The sequence below is a fragment of the Hippocampus zosterae genome, chromosome 1 (assembly GCF_025434085.1).
Source record: "Hippocampus zosterae strain Florida chromosome 1, ASM2543408v3, whole genome shotgun sequence".
NCBI lineage: Eukaryota > Metazoa > Chordata > Actinopteri > Syngnathiformes > Syngnathidae > Hippocampus > Hippocampus zosterae.
In genome coordinates, this window is record NC_067451.1 from 35,169,019 (window position 1) to 35,190,054 (window position 21,036).

Consider the following 21,036-nt stretch of genomic DNA (forward strand, 5'->3'; position numbering starts at 1 on the left):
TGTTAATCATTATTCCATTTGATTTGTTAATCTTATCTTCCTTACCATCCTTTCATCTGGTCTTGTTTTGGATCATTGCGCTTTACGCATCAACGTGACATACATTTAAGTAAAATAGGTAATTAAAGTCTGTCGTTTTGGGAAAATAATGTTTTCACATTTTGGTTAATCAAAATAAATATGTTTTCACCTAGATATACAATATGTTATACTCTACTTGAAATACAGTGTCTCCATGTAATGTTGCTGTAGCACGTTTAGGCCGCTAGATAACGCAATTGACCCATTTTTAAAAGTGTACCATACTCTGGAACTTGTATTTAGCGTGTACGTATGGAAAATTCCTATTGTATTTGTGTCAAAGAAAAGGAAGAAAACTTTTACGAAGAGAGGCAGTTTTGAAATTAAATAGTTGTGTTTTAGAGTGAATTGTCTTCAAGCCGTGGCATCAATTTAACCAACCAATCCTTTTTTCTCCCCCAAATTACAATGGAAATTCATCCATCCATCCATTTTCCGAACCGTTTCATCGTTTTAAAAATACATGTGTTCACCCTATATATGACTGAATGCGTGATTACATTTTGATGAAGGAATTTATGTTGTAATGTTTTGAAAATGCATTGCTTTTTGTGTTTTTGGGAGTTTCAAAACACTTCGTCTGAATTTACAGGCGCAATTGTGAGACGTATGAAGGGTATAATTACCTGCGTGCAACATAATTGACAGATCCTGTAGTAGCAGGAGGAACAGTAAGTGCGTGCCATGACGCGCGTGAGTGACGTGTTCGTGCGTGTGCATGTAACAATGGAAAGCGACTGAGGCGGTGCGAGCGCGCTCACCCCCCGTCCAATGGGATCGCCACTGGGAGGGAGCTTGCCCCGACTCCAGCTTTGTTTTAACTTTTTCTAGTGAGACTTTGCCGAGGAGCGGCGCAATGTTTAGTGCAAGCGTGAGTGGGCCGTTATTCGTATACCTCTACGGATGCGCGCAGCTCCTCGGATCCACTTTTACGCGCGGATACTTTGAGTAACAATTCGATACTCCTTTTTGGGGGGAAATAAACGAGAGAGGGAGGGTGGAAAAGTTTCTTGTGTGTTGCGGGAATGCAGTTAACCATCCCGTGGATGCCGTATTGATGAGGAGTGCACGTCGACGCTGCAGTTAAGTGCTCAAAAGAAGATCAACGTGACAAATTAAATTTCCACGTTCCACGTTCAGAACGTTTGGATTATAATGCTCTAGCGTGGATGCATCAAGCTGCACCGGGCTGGCTGACCTGACCATGGCTCGGCTTCACTCACTCCTGCTGCTGCTGTGGACTCTGTCACGCTACTCGGCATCCACGCAAGTCCGCCAAGAGTTCCGCGTGCTGGAGGAGCAGCCCGCGGGCACCTACGTGGGTCAGATAGAGACCCGCGCCGGCTTCACGTACCGCTTCAGCGAGCGTCACAGACTTTTCGCCATCAACGGCAGCACGGGAGTGATCTCAACCTCGTCTGTGGTGGACAGGGAGCAGCTGCAAAGCGATGTCATCAACGTGGTGGTGCTCTCCAGTCAGCCTACCTACCCTACGGAGGTTAGGATCATGGTGTTGGATATTAACGACAACGCGCCCGTGTTCCCGGATGCATCTATCGTGGTGTCTTTCAAGGAGGATGCCAGCAGCGGCCGGCAGGTCATCTTGGACACAGCAACCGACTCTGACATTGGGAGTAACGGCGTGGACCACACCACCTACAGAATCGTGAAAGGAAACCAACAGAGAAAATTCCGCTTGGATATTACCGTCAATCCCAGTGGCGAGGGCGCATTCCTGCACCTGGTGTCGACAGGGGGCCTGGACCGGGAGCTCACGCCCTTCTACCAGCTGCTCATCGAAGTGGAGGACAAGGGGGACCCTAAGAAGTTTGGCTATCTGCAGGTGAACGTCACCATCCAGGACATCAATGACAACCCGCCTGCTTTTGAACATGAACAGTACGAGGCGAGCGTGTTTGAAGATGCCGCGGTGGGCTCCAGCATCCTGCAAATCACGGCGTCCGATCAGGACGATGGGACAAACGCAGAGATCAGGTATTACCTAGACGAGGGCACCCCCTTCCAAATCGACCCCAAAGATGGGACCCTTATCATAAAACAAAGTTTGGATTATGAAAGTAAGAAAGCGTATTCGTTGACTGTCCACGCGGTGGACAGTGGGGCGCCGTCGTTGTCTGGTAGGACGGAGGCAACCGTCAAATTGTTGGACGTGAATGACAACGACCCTGTGGTGAAGTTCAGGTACTTCCCCACCACATCCAAGTTTGCCTCTGTTGATGAAAATGCACAAATTGGCACAGTGGTAGCACTGCTCACAGTGTCTGATTCAGACTCCCCCACTGCCAACGGTAACATCTCTGTGTCCATCTTAGGTGGTAATGAGCAAAGACATTTTGAGGTGCACACGTCCCCTGTGCCCAATTTGAGTTTGATCAAAGTGGCCAGCGTGTTGGACAGGGAGCGAATTTCCTCATACAACCTAACAGTGTCGGTGTCAGACAATGGCAAGCCAGTGGCGCGCTCGTCTTTTGCTAGTCTAGTGATATTCGTCAATGACATCAATGACCACCCGCCGATATTCCAGGAGGCGCTGTATAGGGTTGATATCACCGAAGACATCCCCAAAGGCAGCTACATAAAAGGGGTCTCTGCAACAGATGGCGACTCCGGGCAAAATGCCAACCTACGCTACTCGCTGGTGTCTGGAAACACTTTGGGCTGGTTCACCATCAGCGAAAACAGCGGTCTGGTTACCAGCGCCGCTTTGTTGGATAGGGAGGTTGCGTCGCAAGTTGTTCTTAACATTAGTGCCAAAGACCAGGGGCTGCAGCCCAAGATTTCTTACACAAAGCTCATTGTGAGCATTACTGATGTGAACGACCAAGTGCCCACGTTTACACAGACAATGTATCATGTTTCCATGGTGGAGCACGCACCTGCCGGCACAGAGCTGCTTGTGCTTTCAGCCTCTGATGAAGACCTGGGCGAGAATGGGACAGTCCGTTTCTCATTCGACGCCGAGACGGCGCCCGGCCTTCGCAAGCTCTTTCGCCTGGACGCCTCATCGGGGCGTTTGAGCACAGCCGCGGAGCTGGACAGGGAGGATCAGGCCTCTTACTTGCTCCACATCCAGGCAGCAGACACAGGCACTCCCCCGTTGCACTCTGCTGGAAAAGTCAACATCACCCTGAGGGATATCAATGACAACAGGCCAGTTTTTTACCCTGTGCAGTATTTTGCAAACGTGAAAGAGAACGAGCCCCCAGGCACTTTTGCCACTACTGTTTCTGCCACAGACCCCGACTTGGGTCGCAACGGCACAGTGAAATATATAATCACAGCAGGCGACACCTCCAAATTTCACATTCACAGCAACACAGGTAAAATTACCACGCTGGCGTCGTTGGACAGAGAAGTCAAAACCACTTATCAGCTGCAGGTGGCAGCTGCAGATGGCGGTGGGCTGCACTCGCACACCCACGCCATTGTCACTGTGACTGTAATAGACACACAAGATAATCCACCCATCTTTAGCCAGAAAGTTTACAGCTTTGTCGTGTTTGAGAATGTGGGCTCGGGAACAGTCATAGGGACCGTGTCGGCCACCACTGTCGATCTAAACTCCAACATTTCCTATCTCATCACCTCCGGGGACCAGAGAGGGCTTTTTGCTGTAAACCCAGCCGGTCAAATCACTGCGTCCAGCCAAATAGATCGAGAAGAGCAGGGCTTCTATCACCTGAAGCTTGTAGCCAGAGCAGGTGAAATAACAGGAGAGGCCTTTGTCAACATCACAGTGAAGGATCTGAACGATAATGCCCCCCACTTTATTCACTCTGTGGAGCATGTGAGCGCCGTGGAGAACTGGAGCACGGGTCACACAATCTTCCAAGCCAAGGCATCTGATGCCGACGAGGGCGCCAACGGCATGGTGGTCTACAGCCTCAAGCAAAACCCTAGAGGACTGTTTCACATCCACGAGAAGCACGGCCTTATCACGCTGACCGGGCCTCTGGAGGTCACCACCACGTCCTACGAGATCGAGGTCTTGGCCTCGGACATAGGGGTCCCCCGGCACACCTCCAGCTTGGTGCTTATCATCAGCGTTTACGACGTGAATGACAATTCGCCTGTATTTGGCCAGTTCTCCTATGAGGTCGCCATCCTGGAGTCGGAACCTGTCAACAGCCGCTTCTTCACAGTGGAGGCCACTGACAAAGACTCAGGCCTTAACGGGGAGATCATGTATGACATCATTGGCGGCAACACGGGGGACATCTTTGGAATTTTCCCAGATGGGCAACTGTACATCAAAGCAGAGCTCGACCGAGAGCTGCAGGACAGATATAACTTAGTGGTGGTGGCTACAGACCGCGCCGTGGAGCCGCTAAGCGCCACCGTCAATGTCAGCGTGATCCTAGAGGACGTCAATGACAACCGCCCCTTGTTTAACAGCACCAATTACGTCTTTCACTTTGAGGAGGAGCAGACGAGGGGTTCGCTGATCGGCTTGGTCCACACCGAGGATAAAGACTTTGGGGCAAACAGCGATGTCAGATACTCGTTTGAGTCTCCCCAGCCCAACTTCGAGGTGAACGCCATCACGGGGGAGTTGACGAGCACACTGCGATTGGACCGTGAGTCGCTCGTGAGACAAAGAGGCGCCGCTGCCTTCAGCTTCGTCGTCATCTCGGCCGACCAGGGTCTCCCTAAACCCCTCAGAGACCAGGCCAAAGTGCAGGTTTACATACAAGACATCAATGACAATGCACCTAAGTTCACCAAAGACATTTACCAGGCCTCCATCTCTGAGTCGGCGCAGAACATGACCCAGCTGCTGCGCGTCTCCGCCTCTGATGTCGACGAAAACAACAATGGACTGGTTCATTATCACATCACTGAGGGCAATGAGGAGGGACAGTTTACCATTGACGAGAGCTCAGGACAAGTCACATTAGTTGGCAAAATGAATTATGAATCAACAGCCTCCTATTCTCTGAAAATAATCGCTGTTGATGCTGGCATTGTGCCCTTGTCCTCCTCCTGTATGCTTAGCATTAGTGTACTAGATGAGAATGACAACACCCCGACCTTCCCCAAATCCTTACTGTCTGTGGACGTGCAGGAAAACATGAGAATCGGTGAGCTGGTGGCCTCCGTGACGGCGAGCGACGCTGACTCTGGCTCGAATGCCGAAATAACGTACAGTATCACCGCCACAAACAACCACGGCACGTTCAGCATCAGTCCCAACACAGGCAGCATCTTTCTGTTCAAAAAGCTGGACTACGAAACACAGTCATTTTACAAGCTCAACGTCACAGCGAAGGACAATGGCCGACCCCAGCGCTCCTCTTCAATTCCTGTCATCATACATGTTCGAGATTTCAACGACAACCCTCCCATCTTCACTCCCGGGGACATCTTCAAGTCCATCCCGGAGAATCTTCCGATCTCTGCCTCGGTCATGACAATTACAGCTCATGACACGGACGCAGATATCAACGGGGAGTTGGAGTACTCCCTTGTTCATCAGGTGCCCAGAGGAGGCCACTTCAGCATCGACCCGAGCTCCGGTCTCATCTACACCACCAAGGAGGTGGACAGGGAATTTTCCAACCTGTTTGAGTTGACGGTAAAGGCCACCGACCAGGCTGTGCCGTTTGAATTCCGACGTTTCGCCCTTAAAAACGTGACAATATGGGTCACAGACATCAATGACAACATCCCCACTTTCGTGTCCCAGAATGCCCTCGTGGCCGAGCCCAACATTGTAATCGGCTCCATCCTAACGACGGTGGTGGCTTTGGACCCCGACGAGGGAGAAAACGGGGAAGTGGAGTACGAGCTGGTCGAGGGCGACTCGGACACATTTATCATGGACCGCTACAGTGGCGACATCCGCCTTGCCTCACAGCTGGTGCCCTCCCGCCTCGTGTACACGCTCACCGTGTCTGCCACTGATCATGGCAGCGAGCGCAAGACCTCCAGGACTGACATGACCATCATCCTCCAGGGCCTTGATGGCCCCGTGTTCACGCAGCCCAAGTACATCACCATCCTCAAGGAGGGCCAGCCGCCAGGCACCAACGTGATCTCCCTGGACGCCTCCAGTCTGCGAGGTCCCGGTGGAAAAGTGGAGTACTTCATTGTGGCGGTGCGCAGCGGTGGAAAATCCGCCGGACGCCTCTTCACCATCGGACGCCACACCGGATTGATACAGACGGCGGCGGAGCTAGACAGGGAGAAAGGCTCCGACCTCTACCTGGTGGACGTGTACGCAATTGAGACGGACGCGAGCCAGCCCAGGACGCAGCGTGCAGAGGTGAGTAACATCCCAATCGTCTTTTTTTTGTAGCTCTGTTGTGGGAGTTCATGAACTCTCATGAACTCATGTGCTGGCATTTGTCAGGGATATTAATGAAATCAAGATCCAGCCTGGAATTGAAAGATGGTGACACACAGGCCAAGTAACACACACAATAGAGCCACTTAATGCATCTGTCCTCTAATTTATTCACTTTTTCAACACAGTTCTGAGGTTTGTTAAAAATCCATTTTGTTGGATGTTGTGTAAGATGGCCTCGCTCCATGCCATTCTTACTTGCAGTATCGTCTTCTCTCCAAATGTGAATATAACAGATTTTAAAAAAGGTCCTGGTAGAACAGGGGTGGGCAAACCTTTGTGCACAAGGGCCACACTTGATTTTTACAAGGGACAGAGGGGCCAACTCATTCATAAATTCGGCAAAAAAGTAAAATGTGTTTGTAATAATAATAATAATAATTATTATTATTAATAAAATACTAATAGTAATAGCTATTATTACACAATATAATAATATAATATTATAAAAAATAATATAATATAAGAAGTATAATAATAATAATATATATTATTGTTATTTTAATTATTATTATTATTTTAAAAATGGGGTGCCCCGGTGATCCAGCTGTTCGCGCGTTGACCTCACAGCGCAGAGATTGGCTGGTAAGCAATTCAGTGTGTGACCCGCCTAGTCCCCAAAGATGGCTGGGATAGGCTCCCGTACCCCCCCCCCCCCCCCTGACCCCCGCGACCCTTGCGAGGATAGGCGGATCGGAAAACAGATGGATGGATAATAATAAAATTATGCACGTAACATAATAGTCATTCATTTTCATATTTATTTCTGTTATTTATATTCAACTACTTCATTCAATTGATTGGCCAAGTATTTCCTAAATGAAATAAAAAATAGTAACAAATATAACAAATGTTTAATGAATTCCCTCACTTTCCTAAATTCCCACATTGATACGTTGCACAAAAGAAAAACAAGGGAACAGTTTACATTTTACAAATATTTTAAAATTGTGTTGTTTACAGCTAAGACAATCAATTATTGTCAATTATTTAATGAGTTGCATGCTTTAATTGAATAATTTATAATTAATAGAATATAACAAATGTGTGATTAAATAACCAATTAAAAAATACAAACACATAATTGAAAGATGAATTATATATTTGTGTATTTTAAAAATTGTTACATTTTACTAATATTAATTTTTTATTATTTACAATTCAGAAATTTATAAATTTTTAAATGAAATAAATGTTGTAAGTCAATGTAGAGTTATAATTTAAGTATAATTAACTAACCATTGAATAAATAAATATTTTAAAATGAAACACAAATATATTTGTAAAATTGTTACATATTGCTGGTATGTCTTACTTTGTATTAAGAACAAATGGTTCATCAGATACATGTTTCAACGTATTATTTTTAATCAATTGAATTATAATTAATTGAAGTGTAATGAACTAGTTTTAAAAAATAAAATACAAATATTTAATCAATATAATTTTTGAATGATTTTGTAAAATGGTTACATTTCACTATTTACATTACATGAATTGACCTGTCATTTAATGGAATAAAAGAATAATAATCATAATAATAATAACACATACAGTACATAAATAAGTACATTCGAATGACCAGTTGTCCAGAACGCTTTGGCCAACTGTGCTTTTGTAAGTTCACTGTTCTTGATGGCTTGACTAAGTATCTAAGAAGGAGTTATTGAAAAAAGTATGCGTCGTGTGTGCGTGTGTGTTGACCAGTTCTATTTCTGAGCCCGGGGGCTGTTTTGGCACTGGGGGTGGTCCCAGATGGTTCCCTGATATGACCGAAAAGTTCTCCACAGGCAATAAGTGGCCATTAAATGTGGACGACCTCTTAAGCCCTGGCTGAGACGATGCTGAGGGCAGAGAGGGTAAAACCGAAGCTTTGGCCTGATGTTTGTGTTCATGACACAACTTTTGAGGCCTCCCCTCAAATGAAACGCAAATGCGTGCACAAAACGAGGCACACCTGCGGGATCCAATGAGAGATGCTCGGAGACTCCTCACTTTCCTGTTGTTGAATTGCTGCGTTTTTAATCATTTGTGATCAATCTGATGATCTGTTTATTATTGTGGTTGTAGTGTGACAGCTGGTTCCAATATTTACTGTAGTTAGCAATATGAGGGTGGTCAAAATATTATAAACAGCTGTTGGTATGTTGCAGACTTATTGTCAAACCAGAATTGATCAATGCTAGACAACCCCAATGTATCCCACTGGGCATCCTATCAGTAATATGATATCCATACATTCATATTAAGGAGATGTACTATTTTTTTATGTTAGTGAGACATGAAGACGATCCAAATAAATATGATGTATACTTTGTATGTATGTTTAGATATGGGTGAGCAGTGAGCACCGATACCAGGTATCAGGCCGATCACTGGCCTTATTTTATGGTTTTGGGTACTCGTGGAGGCTGCCGATACAAGCCGGTGACACTTAAGGAAAGAACAATTTGACATTTTGCTGTAGTTTGTGTGCTGTTGTGGCAGTCTGACACATCTTCGAATCAATATCCACATGAGAAAGAAAGGTAATTTTATATAACCAACGTACGAGATGTATCGTCGAGTTCTCGGAGCGAATACCTGTAATGGTATTGTAGTGGTCTGAAATATATTGTTATACTGGAAAATCTGATACTAGCTGACAACAATGTAAGTTTTATACAAAAAGTCGACACGCCCCTGTTCAAATGCCAGGTTTTTCTGAAAAATGAAAAATGAAAATCTGAATGAAAAATGAAAAAATGACAAATCATTTAAAAACCTTTTTCACCATTAATGTGACTGATAACCTGAAAAATTCCTTTGAATCTCTTTGAATGGGCAAATAAAAATAAAGAATTAAATTTATGTAGCTTCCCAACAACTTGTATTTGAATTACTTTTACATCCACAGAAAATAGTATGTAATATGTACCCTTTCACAGGTTTAGTTTATAGATAGTATTTTTTGGACTGCTTTTGGAATGGCCGGATTTGTTGGTGAAAAGTGCACTTTTAAAAATGAAGGACTGTTTCTGCTTCTCTCCCAATTCAGTGACATATTTTAGAAGTGTAGTCTATGACTACCAAACATTATTGTTTATAAATGCCAAAAGATAATTTTAGTGATGTCATGTCATTTGGGGAGGCACGGTAGTCGACTGGTTAGCGCGTCGGCCTCACACTGCAGAGGTGCAGGGTTTGAGTCCGGCTTTGGCCTTCCTGTGTGGAGTTTGCATGCTATCCCCGGGCCTGTATGGGTTTTCTCCGGGTACTCCGGTTTCCTCCTACATTCCCAAAAACATGCATGGCAGACTGATTGAACACTCTAAATCAGGGGTCGGGAACCGTTTTGACTCTCTCTCTCTCTCTCTCTCTCTCTCTCTCTCTCTCTCTCTCTCTCTCTCTCTCTCTCTCTCTCTCTCTCTCTCTCTCTCTCTCTCTCTCTCTCTCTCTCTCTCTCTCTCTCTCTCTCTCTCTCTCTCCTCTTTCTCTCTCTTTCTCTCTTTCTCTCTCTCTCCCTCTCTCTTTCTCTCTCTCTCTAACTCGTAGCCTACTCTTGATTAGCCTCACATGAAGGAGGTTAATGTGTCACTTGAAATGTAAAACTAAACCAAATAGAGGCATGAATATAGCTCTAAATCCAATCTTTGTTTCTTGAATATTTTGCCGGGGCCAGGTTCAGAATATCAAATGTTTCTTCCTTCCCTTCGCCCTCAGGCCTTCCCACTTAGCACACGCTTGCTGTCTTAATGAGACATCATTCCCAGACTTTCAAACAAGAGATGCTTAAACTTCATTTCTCCGAGATGACTTCACCTTGCCCCCGGCTCATCTAGGCGCATTACGAGAAGCGTGAGATCCAATAAAAAGTCAGAGGAGTCCACATGTGGAAATATGCTCCCGATTTCTTTTTTTTCACATTGTAAACCGTCAGATTTAGATTAATGTTTTTTAGAGCACTGTTTGTATGGCAGATATGTGGTAGCAACTGGAGAGGGTGGTGGATGTGAGACGAATCGAGGGGTCATGACCCCGTCTCATTTCCCTCCATTGATAGGTCAAACAGGGGGAAGTTGACTGCTTTAAGAAAACTGTCTCTCAAAACTTTGTTTTTTTTATTGGGATTTGTCCTGCAGGTCCGTATATGACATACTCAATAGATTGAAAGAAAGTTGGATGAAATAAGCACTTGATTTACTCGGGCCATTTTTCCGAAGAATGGAATTCAATGTTGAATCTGAGTCTTTATGCTCCTTTCTGGCAGGGTTGATGACTTCTTGGCTGCACACTTATCCATTGTTGTGAATTCTTTGTCATAGTGTTACGGAGGATGTTTTGTTGTTGTTGGGTTTTTTTTTTCCTATTCAGATTTAAGTTGATCTTCATCACATCCTGAATAGTTGCGGTGGAAGGAATCTTGTCCCTTTCGTATGTTTGCATTATGGGGGAACATATTTCCCCGTAAGAATGATTGGAAATCATCCATGCCACTCGTCATCTTTAAAACCATCAATTCACTGCACAGGCAATATTTTAAAGCGGACAGACAGTATTGTGGCAAATGGACTTTTTAATGGCTTCACACGGATGAGTCTGTGGGGTGCCTTTTCCATCCATCAAGTGTGAAACGTAACAACCATGTAAATGTTTTGTGTGCTGCCCGTATCTGAAAATGGTTGCATTCGTCAGGTATTGTTGTGCGAGCGCGACTCATTTGCAGTCTGGACGCCGAGGGGTGAATATGTCCTGCTCTGGAGGAAATCTCACAAGTCTCAAATAACACCCAAATAGTTGCTAAATATAGGAACTTTGCAAAAAAAGCTCAAGAACAAACAAAGTTAATCCTCTGATACTTGCTGAATCTCATGTGATGTCAGGCATGAATATTTGTGACACTTTAGAATTTGGAATCTCCAACGTAAAGGATTTTTTTCCTTATGCAACCTGACAGGTAAAAAATGAAGGCAAATTCTTGCAAACACTCAAAGAAAAAGCAAAACACTCAGACTTAAGTCACGCACAATGTCAAACTTTTTGCACAAGTGTCTTGGCGAATTAAACCAGTAGAATTTTGGATTTTTTGAAATGAGGTTGAATCCTACTTTAAGTGTTGCTAAAAGCTTAAGAAAAAACAAAGCACACATATTTGAAACTGTTTGCTGTACTGACGTCTCGTGTGATGTCATCAATCACGGTTGCGCAATTCATGTAACTTGACGAGTGCGTGATTTAACTCAGAGAGCGAGAGAGAGAGAGAGAGAGAGAGAGAGAGAGAGAGAGAGAGAGAGTGATATTTGGGTTGAATTTTGAAGTTAGGTTATAAAAAGAAGAAAGAAGATTATGCTAATTTGAAATTGTATCCCAAATTTGAGGGAGAAAATAGCAAAAATCAAAAGTCGCATTAAAAAGCTGCGCAAATGTGATGCATGACGTCAGGTGAGAACTCAGTTCAGTGAGAGAGAATAAAGATGAATTAGGCTTATTTGACTTCCTGCTTCTTCTTTGTTCCGTTTTGACTTTAAAAAAAAGGAGAAAGCAAATATTTGGGGGAATTCAACTTAAGACACAGAAAAAAACCAAAGAAAAGCAATGGGTGAATTGCACACAGTGGACAAGTGTTAATAATGACCTCGGCAACAGGTGACCATTGCACTATTTTAGTGATTCTGAACTATTTTTCAGTTCTATGGATGCACTTTCAGATCCTTGCATTCAGGCCTTGGTGACTGCAGTGCTTCTGAAGTTTTTTTGATATTTTTTTTTGCTTCCTTAAACTGAATATCACTCCAGTGGCACATCAGCTTGTGTCCCTCCTGTTCTGTGCAGCATTGTTCGCCTCCAAAGTAAACATAGCCTGCCCTTCCTTTTTTGTGCTGCCTCTGTAAACAATCCAGCAGTGGCAGCAGCATTTAATTATTTTTTACATTTTTTGCGTTGTTTTGGTCCGTGCCAGTAGTGTCTTGACTTGGCAAATTTAAGAGCAAAAAGAACATAGATGAACGTGGACCTTTTGGATTGACGCTTGGGCCTCAGCTCGCACTGTGAGACTGAAGAGGCAAAGAAAAGATTGTTGGAGTTGTGGGCAGAAAGGGGAAAGGGTGTGTGTGGGGGAGGGGGGCATGGAAACATTTTATTGCCAGATGCAGGCTGTGTTGCAAGGAATTATGGGGGGAAAAAGACTAAAGTCGACTGCTCTTTGTGTTGCTTTATGGTCATTTGAATACCTCTTAGTTTGATGCATAAAGTCCCTGTAAAGTGAAAAGAAATGTCTTGAATTTGACACGCCACAGAGACGATACAATTGTTGTAAACAAGCAAAATTGCCAGCTATAAAATGAGGCTTCAAAATGGTGAAAAAATTGCTGCGGATGTGTCCTCTGAATGCACTCATAGTACGCCCAACTGAACTGTCAACTGTCAATCAAATAACAAATACTATGACCGAAAATATGGATGCTACATTGCCTTCACACATGTTTGAGCCACGAAAAGAGAGCATCTTAAACTCTGGTTTGTGGAATATAATTTACCAGTTAATTGCAGGGCTTTCAGCGGTAGCCACCAGATAGACTAACAGCATCTCGCGTTGTCCCTGATAGCCACTCATGTGAGCGCAGGTGCGAAAGTGCTCTTAAAGTACCGCGATGGGAAGGGACCCGCTCCCTAGTTACTTCTTCCAGCTCTCCCCGGGGGATCCCGAGTCGTTCCCAGGCAAGCTGGGTGACATAGTCTCTCCAGCGTTTCCTGGGTCTTCCTCTGGGTCTCCTCCCGGTAGGACATGACCGGAACACCTCACCGGGGAGGCGCTCAGGAGGCATCCGAATCAGATGCCCAAGCCACCTCATCTGGCTCCTCTCGATGTGGAGGAGAAGCGGCTCGACTCTGAGCACCTCCCGGATGACTGAGCTTCTCACCTTATCTCTAAGGGAGAGCCCGGACACCCTGCGGAGAAAACTCATTTCAGCCGCTTGTATCCGGGATCTCGTTCTTTCGGTCACGACCCATAGCTCGTGACCATAGATGAGGGTTGGAACATAGATCGACTGGTAAATTGAGAGCTTCGCCCTTTGGCTCAGCTCCTTCTTCACCACGACAGACCGATACAACGTCTGTATCACAGCAGACGCTGCACCGATCCGCCTGTCGATCTCCCGCTCCCTCCTACCCCCACTCGTGAACAAGACCCCAAGATACCTTCAAGTTCCTGGGAATCACAGTCTCCCAGGACATGAAGTGGGAAGTCAACACCATCTCCATCCTGAAAAGGGCCCGGCAGCGAATGTACTTCCTGAGGCTGCTGAGGAAGCATGGCTTGCCACAGGAGGTGCTACGACAGTTCTACACGGCAGTCATCGAATCAATCCTGTGTTCTTCCATCACGGTTTGGTTTGGGGCCGCCACAAAAAAGGACAAACTCCGACTTCAACGGACAGTTAGGACGGCAGAAAAAATCGTTGGCATCGCCCTACCCACTCTTGAGGACTTGCACACTGCAAGAATCAAGACAAGGGCACGGAAAATCCTCCTGGATCCCCCGCACCCTGCCCACCACCTTTTTCAGCCACTCCCCTCAGGCAGACGCTACAGATCTATGCGTACCAAATCCAGTAGACACTTAAACAGCTTCTTCCCTCTAGCCATTAACTCCTTAAACAGTCACTGACAAAGTCACTCTTCTTGCACCACAAAATGGTATTACAAAACTACTGGTATACTCTAAAATGGTTCAATGATTTTGTTGTTTACGATGATACTAGTGCAGCGTGTTATACCGGAGACAAATTCCTTGTGTGTTCTACATACTTGGCCAATAAAGATGATTCTGATTCTGATTCTGATTCTGATTCTGATACTTGAACTCCTCCACTTGGGGTAAGATCTCCTCCCCGACCCGGAGGGGGCACTCCACCCTTTTCCGACTGAGGACCATGGTTTCAGATTTGGAGGTGCTGATTTTCATCCCAACCGCTTCACACTCGGCTGCGAAACGCTCCAGTGAGAGTTGGAGAGCCCCGTTTGAAGGAGCCAACAGCACCACATCATCTGCAAAAAGCAGGGATGCAATACTGAGGCCCCCAAAACGGACCCCCTCAACGCTTCGGCTGCGCCTAGAAATTCTGTCCATAAAGGTTATGAACAGAATCGGCGACAAAGGGCAGCCTTGGCGGAGTCCCACCCCCACTGGAAACGATTCCGACTTACTGCCGGCAATGCGAACCAAACTCTGACATCGGTGGTATAGTGACCGAACAGCCCGTATCAGGGGGTTCGGTACCCCATACCCACGAAGCACCACCCACAGAACTCCCCGAGGGACACGGTCAAACGCCTTCTCCAAATCCACAAAACACATGTAGACTGGTTGGGCGAATTCCCACATACCCTCAAGGACCCTGCTAAGGGTGTAGAGCTGGTCCACTGTTCCACGGCCAGAAAACCACACTGCTCCTCCTCAATCTGAGGCTCGACTTCCTGACGGACCCTCCTCTCCAGCACCCCTGAATAGACCTTACCAGGGAGGCTGAGGAGTGTGTTCCCTCTGTAGTTGGAACACACCCTCCGGTCCCCCTTTTTAAAAAGAGGGACTACCACCCCGGTCTGCCAAACCAGAGGCACTCTCCCTGTTGACCACGCGATGTTGCAGAGGCGTGTCAACCAGGACAGCCCCACAACATCCAGAGCCTTGAGGAACTCCGGGCGGATCTCATCCACCTGGGGGCTTGCCACCGAGGAGCTTTTTAACCACATCGGTGAGTTCAACCACAGAGATAGGAGAGCCCACCTCAGAGTCCCCAGGCTCTGCTTCCTCTAAGGAAGGCGTGTTAGTGGAGTTGAGGAGGTCTTCGAAGTACTCTGCCCACCGGTTCACAACGTCCCGAGTCGAAGTCAGCAGCGCCCCATCCCCACTGTACACAGTGTTAGTGGTGCACTGCTTCCCCCTCCTGAGATGTCGGATGGTGGACCAGAATTTCCTCGAAGCCGTCCGGAAGTCGGCTTCCATGGCCTCACCGAACTCTTCCCACGCTCTAGTTTTTGCCTCGGCGACCACCGAAGCCGCGATTCGCTTGGCCAGTCGATACCCATCAGCTGCCTCTGGGGTCCCGCAGGCCATAAAGGCTCGATAGGATTCCTTCTTCAGCTTGACGGCATCCCTTACTGCTGGTGTCCACCAGCGAGTACGGGGGTTGCCGCCACGACAGGCACCAACCACCTTACGGCCATAACTCAGATTGGCCGCCTCAACAATAGAGGCACGGAACATGGTCCACTCGGGCTCAATGTCCCCCGCTTCCCCCAGAGCATGGGAAAAGCTCTGTCGGAGGTGGGAGTTGAAACTCCTTCTGACAGGGGATTCCGCCAGACGCTCCCAACAAACCCTCACTATACGTTTGGGTCTGCCAGGACGGACCGGCATCTTCCCCCACCATCGGAGCCTACTCACCACCAGGTGGTGATCAGTTGACAGCTCCGCCCCCCTCTTCACCCAAGTGTCCAGAACATGCGGCCACAAATCCGATGATACAACTACAAAGTCGATCATCAAACTGCGGCCTCGGGTGTCCTGGTGCCAAGTGCACATATGGACACCCTTATGTTTGAACAAGGTGTTCGTTATGGACAATCCGTGACGAGCACAGAAGTCCAATAACAAAACACCACTCGGGTTCTGATCGGGGGGGCAGTTCCTCCCAATCCTCTTGGTTCGACTCGTCATGCCGGGCCATCCTGGATTTGGTGGCTCCTTCAAAAATTGTGCTGCCAAAGCCTAAACCCGAGCCATGGTTTAACGACATTACCCGCGCAGCTCGGCAGGAGTGTCGCAAAGCTGAAGGCAAGTGGAAAAGAGACAAATTGCATGTCTCTTCTCAAATTTGGAAAGGCAGCTGGCGTAACTACCAGCTCACAGTAAAAGAGGCCAAAAGAGAATATCTGTCGGACCTTATTCTAGCCAACCGTCACAACCCTCGTGCACTATTTAAAACGATAGATTCTGTACTCAAACCCCCTCTGCCTACTTGCTCGGATTCTTCAGCCGAGATGTGCAACAGATTCCTTCAGTTCTTTATTGATAAGGTCTCTACAGCTAGGATTCCGGTCCCAAATACCGCATCTGACCCCTCTGTCCATGTTCCATGTTCAGCTGTCCTAAATTCTTTTGATACTGTGTCCTTGGCACTTTTGGAGGATGTAGTTCGCCAGACGAAGCCATCTGGCTCCCCTTGCGACTCTCTTCCCCCACGCTTCTTTCAGGAGGTTCTCCCGAGTGTTGGTGCATCGGTCTTGGATATCATCAACAGGAGCCTTTCTTCTGGTGTAGTTCCCCAACAGTTTAAACATGCTGTGGTCCAACCCTTGATCAAGAAACCTGGTCTTGATCCAGATGAGCTGTCAAGTTACAGACCCATTTCCAAACTGCCTTTCATTTCCAAAATTCTGGAAAAAGTGGTGCACATGCAGTTGAAACTTTACTTGGATGAACATAACATCTTGGAGGTCTTCCAGTCAGGTTTCAAGACGATGCATAGCACGGAGTCAGCCCTGTTACGCGTTTCTAATGACATCCTCCTGGCAAATGACTCTGGAGACCACGTGTGTCTGGTCTTATTGGACTTAACTGCAGCATTTGATACAGTGGATCACAGTATTCTGCTGACTCGTTTGCAGCACTTGGTGGGCATTGGCGGGAGTGCTCTTGATTGGTTTAGGTCCTATCTAGCTGACAGGACCTTTTGTGTCAGCCTTGGCTGCTCTGAATCACGCACTGCTCCCCTGTCATGTGGTGTTCCACAGGGCTCAATTCTGGGGCCTCTGCTGTTCTCGCTGTATCTGCTCCCATTGGGTTCCATCTTAAGGAAACATGGTATTCCTTTCCACTGCTATGCAGATGACTGCCAGATCTATGTCCCACTGAGCAAGAAAGACACCTTCTCATTAAGGCCACTCCTATCCTGTCTGGAAGAAATCAAAACCTGGATGGCACAAAATTTCTTGAAGTTCAACGAAAAGAAGACAGAGGTGATATTGTTTGGCCCCAGTGGACCTTGTACATTCCATCCTGTAGACTTGGGCCCCCTATCTCCTTATCTGAAATCAAGGGTCTCAAACTTGGGACTTAAACTGGACAGTGATTTCAAACTCGATCGGCAAATTGGTGCCGTTGTTAAATCCAGCTTCTTTCACCTTAGACAGCTGGCCAAAATAAAACCTTTCCTCTCACATGAACACTTTGAGACAGTAATTCATGCCTTTGTCACATCCCGGCTCGATTACTGCAACGCCCTGTACTTTGGAGTCAGCCAGTCCTCCATCAAGCGCCTTCAGCTGGTACAGAATGCCGCTGCTCGCCTCTTGACTGGTACTCGTAAGAGGGAGCATATAACTCCTACTTTGGCATCCCTTCACTGGCTCCCCATTCATTTTAGAATTATTTTTAAGATCCTCCACTTTGTTTTCAAATCTCTGAATAATCTCGCGCCACCTTACCTCTCTGAGCTCATACGCCCCTACACCCCTGCCCGGCGCCTCAGGTCTGTGGACCAGTCTTTGCTAGACGTACCAAGAACTAAACTGAGGCTCAGAGGGGATCGAGCCTTTTCTGTTGCTGGTCCATCTCTCTGGAATGACCTCCCACTGAACATTCGGCAAGCCTCCTCGCTGCCCATCTTTAAAGCCCTCCTCAAAACTCACTTGTATTCTTTGGCGTTTGACTCAGCATGACTTAGATTTGCTCTTGATTTTACTGCTTGGTGCTTTCTACCGCCTTATTACTTACTTACTTACTTTGTATGCAGCGATGGCTGTTTGAAAGTGCTCTATAAATACTGTTGACTTGACTTGACTTGTTGACAATCACGCCCCTCCAGGTCTCACTGTCATTGCCCACGTGAGCATTGAAGTCCCCCAGCAGAACAAGGGAGTCCCCAGCAGGAGTTCTCTCCAGCACACCCTCCAAGGACTCCAAAAAGGGTGGGTATGCTGAGCTGCTGTTTGGTGCATATGCACAAACAACAGTCAGGACCCGTCCACCCACCCGAAGGCGGAGGGAGGCTACCCTCTCGTCTACCGGTGTGAACCCCAATGTACAGGCACTGAGCCGGGGGGCAATGAGTATGCCCACACCTGCTCTGCGCCTCTCACCGTGAGCAACTCCAGAGTGGAAGAGAGTCCAACCCCCCTCGAGAGAACTGGTACCAGAACCCAGGAGGCAAGTCCGACTATATCCAGTCGGAAATTATCTGCCTCACACACCAGCTCGGGCTCCTTCCCTGCCAGAGAGGTGACATTCCATGTCCCAAGAGCTAGATTCTGCAGCCGAGGATCGGACCGCCAGGGTCCCCGCCTTTGGCTGCCGCCAGCTCACATTGCACCCGACCCCTTTGGCCCCTCTCATGGGTGGTGAGCCCATGGGAAGGGGGACCCACGTTGCCTCTTCGGGCTGTGCCCGGCCGGGCCCCATGGGTGTAGGCCCGGCCACCAGGCGCTTGCCAACGAGCCCCACCTCCAGGCCTGGCTCCAGAGGGGGGCCCCGGTGACCCGCGTCCGGGCAAGGGAAACCTAGATCCATTTATTGCAGTCATCATTGGGGTCTTTGAGCCGTGCTTTGTCTGGCCCCTCACCTAGAACCTGTTTGCCATGGGTGACCCTGTCAGGGGCATAAAGCCCCAGACAACTTAGCGTCTGGGATCATTGGGACACACAAACCCCTCCACCACGGTAAGGTGGCGACTCACGGATCAAGAATCCTAAAATGGTGAATAATTGATTAATGCTAATGGTTCGATTTTGGTAGATGGTGGTTCCTGATTTTCCTACAAGCACACGGTTTGCCAACACGCCAGTCTAAATGAGTTTTCGTCTAGATTGGTGGGCGGTGCGAGCAGATAAAGTGTCTGCCTGGTGGAGTGACAATTTGGTGCCAGAAAGTTGATCGAAACTAAACGGATGCTCAGGCGTCTAATGTGACATGTTTTATTCACAAATCTTTGAACAGCAGGCGCTAAACCCCCTTGAATAATTGTACTGTGTTTTTAAAAAATCTTACCACTGGAGGGAGGCTTTGGGATGGGGAGAAACGAATGATCGGTGCAAGGTGTGCTTCTGTCATGAGGTGACTCTGTTGCGTGACAAGTGTGCTGTATTTACAGGGAATGAAAAAATCCGCTTTGATTGGCCATGACTTAAGTCGACTGTGACCACTTCCACCACAGCACTGCCGTCCCTCTCACAGGTCCACAGGCCAAATTGCCAACAGTGGGTCTAACCAGCCACCTTGCAATTATGCCACCCGTTACACAGGATTCAAGACTGTCATGAAAATACCACCCTTTATCTCCACAACTGAGTACTAAATAATTTTTAGTCTTTGCACAGGGTTTCAATAATTATTTTTAAACATATAAAATGTATTTAGAAACAAATCCCTGAATTGACTTGACAGCATTTATAAAACCTAAATACAACTGAACTGTAAGAAATATAATCAAATGGGCAGTGCATGAAACAATAGTTTAAGTCACGATAACATTATGCACAGTTTGAACCTAAAATGTAATGGGGTACACGAGACGAAGCCCATGTCGCACTCGTGGTACTCGGAGCACATATTGAAAATCACTGATGTAGACAATCATGCTTTGAGGCTAACGAATGATGCTGAAACATAACATCAAAGTTTGAATGATATCAGCGGATTTTATAAAAAGGGCTGTCGTCACACGGTAGATAGATTTATCCAAAATCCTACCTGCGCATTCCCATTCCCGACTTCTCTTAATCAAGCCGGCCGCGCTCGAGTGAAAGCGAAGCTTGGAAACTTTAGATCACTGTTCTTGTTCTGATTGCACAAAAAAAAAGGAAAGAAATGTGCCCCCTGTTTTTTGATCAAGAGTGCAAACCTCAAGAGAGAGAAAGAAAAAAAAAACCAAGGAAGTCCCAGCGGAGATGAATTCTGTTTGTAAGAGGCAGGAACTTTCAGACTCTTTTACTGCCACTAAATGACGCATGACAATCAAGTCACACAGAGGGAAAAATGCAGTGGCGAGAATGCGTGAGTGTTATTTTAACCGCGGTTTACCTCGCACAGACTTTGCTGGAGCAGAAAGGCAACAAATTCAACGTCACCTCAAATTCCACTTGAGAATTGCTCAATTTATTATTAATTTTTAGATATTTCTTGAACTTTAAAAACATTTTTTTTCCTCTCCAGTAAGAAGTCATTCTTTTCCAATAAAATTCCTGTTTCCATGTTTGTGCTGCAACTGCACCCCATGTGTGTTTTTCAGGGCACGGAGGGGCGGGGTGAGTCTTTCAGTTACTTGGCGTGTGCAAAAATAATCTTCGAGAGTGCGCTGGTTCACTCCGACTATTTGGAAACTTCAGAGCGTTGCTTAAAATTGTCATTCGGTTATTCAGAGTGCACCAAAAACAGCGCTCGGCACTAGGTGCTCCGACTGGGGGGGGGGGGGGGGGTGCGCACCCTAAAATCTTCCAGTCTCCCAGGATGGCAAAGAAAAAGATTGGAACAATGAGGTCCAACTCCTGAAGGAGCACCAAACGCAGCTTTTAAATGCGGAGGCCTCAAAATAGTGTGCATTCCCTGGGGA

The 21,036-nt window shown here is 46.8% G+C and overlaps 2 protein-coding genes across 3 annotated transcripts in view; both read left to right on the forward strand.

Annotated features, from left to right (window-relative positions):
- Nucleotides 1–21,036, forward strand: part of LOC127597481 (uncharacterized) — a 258,570-nt gene that overhangs the window by 43,784 nt on the left and 193,750 nt on the right. The gene's annotated exons all lie outside the window — the stretch shown is intronic.
- Nucleotides 889–21,036, forward strand: part of LOC127596307 (protocadherin Fat 4) — a 125,175-nt gene continuing 105,027 nt past the window's right edge. For both annotated transcript variants that reach the window (XM_052058621.1, XM_052058630.1), the window contains exon 1: nucleotides 889–6,367. In XM_052058621.1, coding sequence (XP_051914581.1) covers nucleotides 1,286–6,367 — 5,082 coding nt within the window. In that variant the 5' untranslated portion in view covers nucleotides 889–1,285. The remainder of the gene's footprint in view (nucleotides 6,368–21,036) is intronic.